Source organism: Lynx canadensis, chromosome B4 (assembly GCF_007474595.2).
Source record: "Lynx canadensis isolate LIC74 chromosome B4, mLynCan4.pri.v2, whole genome shotgun sequence".
Taxonomy (NCBI): domain Eukaryota; kingdom Metazoa; phylum Chordata; class Mammalia; order Carnivora; family Felidae; genus Lynx; species Lynx canadensis.
The window spans coordinates 81198389-81206658 of NC_044309.1; the positions used below are offsets into that span (position 1 = coordinate 81198389).

The 8270-nt window shown below is 37.1% G+C and overlaps 1 protein-coding gene across 1 annotated transcript; it reads left to right on the plus strand.

Moving 5' to 3' along the window:
* The first annotated feature begins 363 nt into the window (after positions 1 to 363).
* LOC115518235 (olfactory receptor 6C6-like) lies at positions 364 to 1302 on the plus strand. The gene has a single exon (XM_030321643.1). It carries the CDS (start codon positions 364 to 366, stop codon positions 1300 to 1302), a length of 939 nt encoding a protein of 312 aa, XP_030177503.1.
* The last annotated feature ends 6968 nt before the right edge of the window (positions 1303 to 8270 follow it).

The window sequence follows — 8270 nt, forward strand, 5'->3', positions numbered from 1 at the left end:
AAGATATACAAAGAAAATACATTTAAAGTCATACTTATGTTTATTTAGAACATTTAAACAGAATTCAGCTCATCTGGAGATGATCAGCTCAAATTTAAATTATCTTTCAATTGCAAATAGGGAAAAAGAAAAAATTCAATACTGTTATAACTGTGGCTCAAATGGAACAATCAGAGGCTGCATAGGTTGATCTATGCTATAATTTTAAGTATCATCTGTCTTGTTAAATTGGATCAACCTTTTAAACTTGTTTACATTTCTGACTATGTTTATCTTTCTGTTTGTAGTTTTTTAAAAAAAAATTTCTTCTTTCCACTTTTGGGGTTGTTTTCCTATGTCTATTTCATAGGACTCAAATCTGAAATGAGGAATCAGTCAAGAGAGATGGAGTTCATTCTCCTAGGACTGACCGATGACCCACAACTGCAAATTGTGATTTTTGTATTTCTCTTTCTAAATTATGTGTTGAGTGTAATGGGGAACTTATCCATCATCCTTCTTACCTTGCTAGATCCCCGCCTCAAGACTCCCATGTATTTTTTCCTCCGAAATTTCTCCTTCTTGGAAGCTTCATTGACAACGGTCTGTATTCCCAGATTCCTGATAAGCATCGTGACTAAAAACAAAACAATATCCTATGATAGTTGTGCATCTCAGTTATTCTTTTTCCTCTTATTAGAAATTACAGAATTTTACCTACTGGCTGCCATGTCTTTTGACCGTTATGTAGCAATCTGCAAACCCCTACATTATCCAGTGATTATGAACAACAAAGTGTGTTACCAACTTCTATTCAGTTCATGGACATCAGGCTTTCTATTTACATTTCCACCATTGGCCTTGGGACTGACACTGGAATTCTGTGCTTCCAGAGTAATTGATCATTTCATGTGTGACATTTCCCCTGTGCTGCAGCTTTCTTGCACTGACACTCATTTCCTGGAATTATTTTCATTTGTCTTAGCTATTTTAACACTCCTAGTCACATTGCTGTTAGTGATTCTTTCTTACACATATATTATCAAGACCATTCTAAAAATCCCCTCTGCTCAGAAAAGAACAAAGGCTTTTTCTACTTGTTCTTCTCATATAATTGTGGTCTCCCTTACTTATGGTAGCTGTATCTTTAATTACATAAAACCAACAGCAAAGGAAAGGGTAACTTTATCCAAAGGTGTAACTGTTATCTATACCTCAGTTGCCCCTTTATTAAACCCTTTCATTTACACTCTAAGAAACCAGCAAGTGAAACAAGCCTTCAAAGATATACTCCAAAAGACTTTCTATTTTTTCAAAAAATGAAAAGAAACTTTAATTTTTAAAACTTGGAGAAAAAAGTAAATAGAAATGTTTACTCATTTCATAAGTTAACTTAATCTGCCCTTCAATTAGTTAACCTGATAATATTTTAACCAGAGCTTTCAGCACAATACATCTATCCTTTCCTGTTTCTCTTTATGATTAGCATTCCTTTCTGTGCCTCAGCAGGAGTCCTCTCTTTAGTTAACAACACAAATGTTAAATTTTATTTACTTTACAAAACATGGTACTGACCTTCTCAAAAAAAAAAAAAACGTATTAGATATTCATCATAAGAATGTTATCAGTTATACAGACATCAATATAACAACATGCGCTACCACTGGGGCCCTAGGAAATTCTTCAAATGTCATTCCAATATTTTCAACAAGGCAAGAAAAAAAGGCAGGCTTCAAATCATAAAAGGCTCATATGTCCTAAAATGCACCAGGACTTTATCTGGTAGGTCTAGAGACCTAAAAATCTGGAGTGAATAAGAATCACACACCTGGTTAGCTTTTTTTAAACAAAGTCAATGTTCTTATCCCTAAAATGTCTTTTCAATTTGTCTGGATTGCTGTATAGAAACATGGACTGTAGCTGATTCTGATGCATGTGGCTCCAATGAGAGTTTTATTTCTTGTTTTTTTTTTAATGTTTATTTATTTTTGAGAGAGAGAGAGAGCAGAGGAGGGGCAGAAAGAGAGGGAGACAGGAGCCAAAGTGGCTCCATGCTGACAGCAGAGAGCTGGGGCATCCACAAACCCTAAGATCATGACCTGAGCTGGAGCCAGATGCTTAACTGACTGAGCCACCCAGGCACCCCGAGAGTTTTCTTTTTTAATATAAGAACCTATGCAAGTAGATTTTTATTTTGAAAGACTGCTATGTTAAACATATTGAGGATGGGTTTTTGGATGTTGGAGTCAGGAAGACAAGTTAGAGGGCTAATATTTTAAACGAAATGAGTTTTCTGAGAGTTGAAAGCCAATAGAGTCAATGAATCTGAAGCTCCAGGTGATGGTTCCAGGGATATTTAGGAAAACAAACGGAGCCAAACTGTTGATCATTTGGATATATGGCATAAATGAAAACAGACTTTTTGTGTCTTCCTTGGACTTTCCTTCTGCCCACTCCTGCATGTACTCACTCATATATTTAATTCTTTTAAAGAAGGGAGCATTACTGATACCCTGTCAGATTTTTTAAAAATGACCTTCAAAGAAATCCCTGAAATATATAGAGTCCCATATTGAATATAATTTTCCATCAGAGAAACAGGAGTGAAAAAATCACTAAGGTATTTAATGCTGTAACTACTATGCATGTGGCCCTGAAAAGAAAAAAATTAAGTTCAGGTTTGTGTTCTGATTTATTTTACTATTTTAAGCCTGCACTGTTAACCATCTTCTTTTCTATGGCAATTAGAAGGAAATAAGCTCAAGTTATTATATTCTAGGCCCCCAAAGCTTTCTAATAAGCTCTTTAAAAACTACTAGGCTCGGGGCACCTGGGTGGCGCAGTCGGTTAAGCGTCCGACTTCAGCCAGGTCACGATCTCGCGGTCCGGGAGTTCGAGCCCCGCGTCAGGCTCTGGGCTGATGGCTCGGAGCCTGGAGCCTGTTTCCGATTCTGTGTCTCTCTCTCTGCCCCTCCCCCGTTCATGCTCTGTCTCTTTTAATCTAAAGTTGCAAAGATGTATATTTATCATTTATTTTAAGAAATTTATAGTTTTAGATCTTATATGTAGGTCTTTGATTTCTGTTGAGTTAATTTTTGTGTATAGTTTGAGGTACAGATTAAAGTCACATTTTGCATAAAAATGTTGTTATCATTAACATGATTTGTTGAAAAGGATATTATTTCCCCATTAATAATCTTGGCACCCTTGTGAAAAATCAATTAACCATCCATGTATGGGTCTAGTATAGGGTTCTCAGTTCTCTTCCTTTGAGCTATGTTTAATTGCTATTTCAGTATCTCACTGTCTTGATCAAAGTAGTTTATATTAAGTTTTGACATTAGAAAGTATTACTTTCAATTTTGTTCCTCATTTTCAATACTGTTTTGATTATACAGGGTCCTTTGAAATTCCAGATGAATTTCAGGATTAACTTGGCCGTTTATGCAAAAAGAGCAGTTGAAATTTTAATGAGGATTGCACTGATTCCATAGAGTAGATAAGTTTGGGCAATATTGCCATCTTAATTAACAATGTCAAATCTACTATCCAGTAACATGGGATGCCTTTATTTATTTAGGACTTTTAAAATTTTTTTGTTTTGTTATTTCTTTTGTACAAGTGTTGCACTCCTTGGTTAAATTCATATAAACTAACTTCTACAAGGGAACAATAAAAAAAAACAAAAACAAAATATAGACAAAGGCCCTGAGAAGACATTTCTTCAAAGAAGATAGACAAATGGACAAAATGACATGAAAAGATGCTCCAGAACAATAGTCACTAGGAAAATGCAAGTCAAAACCACAATGACATACCATTTTGCAGTCACTGGGTCAGTTATAATATGTATGTGCGCTGTGTACATATATGTTGGTTATATACATCACAAAAAATAACAAGTGCTATTATACAGAATAACAAGTGATGATGTACAGAAATTGGAACGCTCATACATTGCTGGTGGGAATGTAAAATGTGCAGCCACTCAGAAAATTCTGGCAGCTCATCAAAAAGTTACATATAGAGTTACCATATAACTCAGAAATTCTACTTCTAGGAATTGAAAACACACGCACACACAAAAACTCTTACACACATTTCCATAGTAGCATCATGCATAAGGGCCAAAAAGTAGAAACAACCTAAGTAACCTTAAAATGATGAATGGACCAAAAAAAATGTGGTACAAGAATATCTCATTTTATTGAGATATTGCTTTGCTTTATTGCACTTTGCATATATTGCATTCCTTACAAATTGAAATTTGTGGTAATCCTGCATCAAGCAAATGTAGTCACCATTTTTTCAACAGCATTGCTCATCTCTGTATCACATTGTGGTAATTCTCACAAGAGTTCAAGCTTTCTCATTATCATTATATTTGTTATGGTAATCTGTGACCTTTGATGTAGTAACATACAATAGTAATTGTAATTGTTTTAGAACACCATAAACAATGTCCATATAAGGCAGCAAATGTGATCAGTAAATGTCATGTGTGTTCTGACTGTTCCAATGACCAGCTGTTCCCCTTTCTCTCTCTCTCTCTCCTCTGGCCTCTCTATTCCTTGACACACACCAATATTAAAATTAGGCTAAATAATGACCCTACAGTGGTCTCTAAGTGTTCAAGTGAAAGGAAAAATCACTTGTCTCTCACTTTAAATCAAAGCTAGAAATGACTAAGCTTAATGAGGAAGACATGTCAACAGCCAGGACAGGCCAAAAGCTAGTTCTCTTGTGCTAATTATTAAGTTGTGAATTCAAAGAAAAAGCTCTTGAAGAAATTAAAAGTGCTACTCCAACGAACACATGAGTGATAAGAAAGTGAGTCTTTTTTCTTTAAATTTTTTAACATTTATTTATTTTTGAGAGGCAGAGCGAGACAGAGCACGAGTGGGGGAGGGGCGGGGGGGGGGGGGGAGACACAGAATCCAAAGCAGGCTCCAGGCTCTGAGCTGTCAGCACAGAGCCCGACAGGGAGCTTGAACTCACAGACCACGAGATCATGACCTGAGCTGATGAGCCACCTGAACTGACTGAGCCACCCAGGCACTCCAAAAGTGAAACAGTCTTTTTTTTTTTTTTTTTTTCTTTTTAAATTTTTTTTTTTTTCAACGTTTATTTATTTTTGGGACAGAGAGAGACAGAGCATGAACGGGGGAGGGGCAGAGAGAGAGGGAGACACAGAATCGGAAACAGGCTCCAGGCTCCGAGCCATCAGCCCAGAGCCTGACGCGGGGCTCGAACTCCCGGACCGCGAGATCGTGACCTGGCTGAAGTCGGACGCTTAACCGACTGCGCCACCCAGGCGCCCCAAAAGTGAAACAGTCTTATTGATGACATGGAGAAAGCTGTAATGGTCTGGATAGAAGATCAAACCAGCCACCACATTCCCATAAGCCAAAGCCTAATCCAGAGCAATTTCTTCAATTCTATGCAGATTGAGCGATGTGAGGAAGCTACAGAAAAAAAAAAAAAAAAAAGTCTGAAGCTAGCAGAGATTGGTTCATGAGGTTTCATTTTTGTATTTTTGCTGTTTTTGTATTTTTTTTATGCCAGTTAGTTAATATACAGTGTAATGCTTTCAGGAGTAGAACCCAAGTATTCATCACTTACATATAACACCCAGTGCTCATCCCAAGTGTCCTCCTTAATGCCCATCACCCACTAGCCCATCCCCCTACCCAATACCCCTCTAGTAACCCCATTTGTTCTCTGTATTTGAGTCTCTTATGGTTTGCCTCCATCTCTGATTTAATCTTATTTTTCCTTCTCTTCCTCTATGTTCACCCACTGTGTTTCTTAAATTCCACATATGATTGAAGTCATATTTGTCTTTCTCTGCCTGACTTATTTCACTTAGCATAATATGTTCTAGTTCCAATCACATTGTTGCAAATGGCAAGATTTCACTCTTTTTGATCACTGAGTAGTATCTATTTTGTGTGTGTGTGTGTGTATTTATGTATATGTATGTATGTGTGTATATATATATATATACACACACACACACACACACCAATTGCACTACTAGGTATTTATCCAAAAAGGCTCATGATATTTAAGGAAAGAAGCCATCTCCATAACATAAAATTACAAAATGAAGCAGGAAGTATCATGTAGTAGCTGCAGCAAGTTATCCAGAAGAGCTAGCTGAGATAATTAATGAAGGTAGCCTAAACACCAATTTTTTAAATGTAGATGAAAAAGACTTAGAGTGGAAAAAGATGCCATATAGAACTTCTATAGCAAAGAAGAGTAGCCAATGCCTTGCTTCAAAGCTCCAAAGGATAGGCTGACTCTCTTGTTAGGGCTAATGCAGTTAGTAACTCTAAATTGAAACCAACGCTCATTGACTATTCTGAAAATCCTAGGGCTCTTAAGAATTATGCTAAACTGGGGTGCCTGGGTGGCTCAGTCATTTAAGCATCCAACTTCAGCTGAGGTCATGATCTCACAGTCTGTGAGTTTGAGCCTCCCATTGGGCTCTATGCTGACAGCTCAGAGCCTGGAGCCTGCTTTGGATTCTATGTCTCCTTCTCACTCTCTCTGCCCCTCCCCCACTCTGTCTCTGTCTCTGTCTGTCTCTGTCAAAAATAAACAAACAAACAAAGAATTACGCTCTGTGCTCTGTAAATTGAATAACAAAGCCTAGATGACAGCACACCTGTTTAAAACATGGTTTACTGGGGCGCCTGGGTGGCGCAGTCGGTTAAGCGTCCGACTTCGGCCAGGTCACGATCTCGCGGTCCGGGAGTTCGAGCCCCGCGTCGGGCTCTGGGCTGATGGCTCAGAGCCTGGAGCCTGTTTCCGATTCTGTGTCTCCCTCTCTCTCTGCCCCTCCCCCGTTCATGCTCTGTCTCTCTCTGTCCCAAAAATAAAATAAACGTTGAAAAAAAAAATTAAAACATGGTTTACTAAATATTTTAAGCTCACTGTTGAGACTTACTTTTCAGTAAAAGATTCCTTTTGAAATATTGCTTTTCACTGACAATGCGCCTGACCACTCAAGAGCTCTCATGGAGTTGTACAATAAGATTGATGTTGTTTTCATGGCTGCTAACACAACTATTCTGCAGCCCATGGACCAAGAAATAATTTTGATTTTCAAGTCTTATAATCTAAGAAATACATTTCCCAAGGCTAGATTTGCCATAGATACTAATTCCTCTGATGGATCTGGGCAAAGTAAATTGAAAATTTTCTGGAAAGGATTTACCACTCTGATGCCATTAAGAACATTTGTGATTCATAGGAAGAAGCTAAAAAGTGCCAACATGAACAAGAGTTTGGAAGAAGTTGATTGCAGTATACAGTATTTATAAACATTATCAGTTATCGTTCTGTGTAGAAATAATCAAACCCTGGACGTTGGTCAAAATCACTATATTATGCAAATGATAGTGACCCTTGGAAGAAATTCAAGGTATAATTTTTTATTTCTGTGTTTGGGGATCTTTCTATATTTTAAACCATTTGTAAATTAAAAATTCCTGATCCATTCTGGTTGTGTCAATGTAATCAAATTTATTAAGTATATCTTACATAAAAGCATATGCAATCATTTTTATCCCATAGATTTGGGCAAATATTGACAAAACATATGCAGAATATCTTCATTATACTAAATAATTCCCTTTGCCTCTTCAAAACCATTCCCTTTACTCTCCATGCCTGCCAATGAATTCAAGTATCCACTGATGTCCTATGGTCACATACATTACTTTTGTTTTTTTCTGGAATTTCTTTTTTTTTCTTTTTTCTTTTTGGAATTTCTTATAAAAGAAATCACAAATTGTGAACTTTAAAGTTTGGTTTCCCTTGTTCAGTCATATTTTTGACGTTGACCCATTTTATTGCATGCATCCTTACTTTTTTCCTTTTTGCTAATGCAATTTAGCCAAATCTAATTTAGCATATTTGATTTAGAAAATTTAGACCTCTGGTGATCTTTTGTGATAGCCAGATTTCCCTCCCAATTCCCACACATTGGTGCCCATATTCTCTGAGGAATCTTTCCACAAGACTGAGTCATTTGCTTTGATCACTGTAACACTCAAGCACACACCATATACTGAAACGTCAATCCCTAAAAGCCTGTATCCTCCCATAATGTCCTTCTGATAAGCGTCTGCCAAAGGGAAACTAATTGGAAGGAGTTATTCCCCCTATGCCTTGGTGAATCTACTACTCAATTCCCATTCTCCATGGCAGTTGGAGTTACAGAATTACAGGAATTATCTTTAGAGGAACATAAGAAGGACACATGTAGAGGAATACCATCA

Coding starts and splice junctions, on each gene's coding strand:
- LOC115518235 (XM_030321643.1), top strand. CDS start 364: ATGAGGAATCAGTCAAGAGAGATGGAGTTCATTCTCCTAGGACTGACC.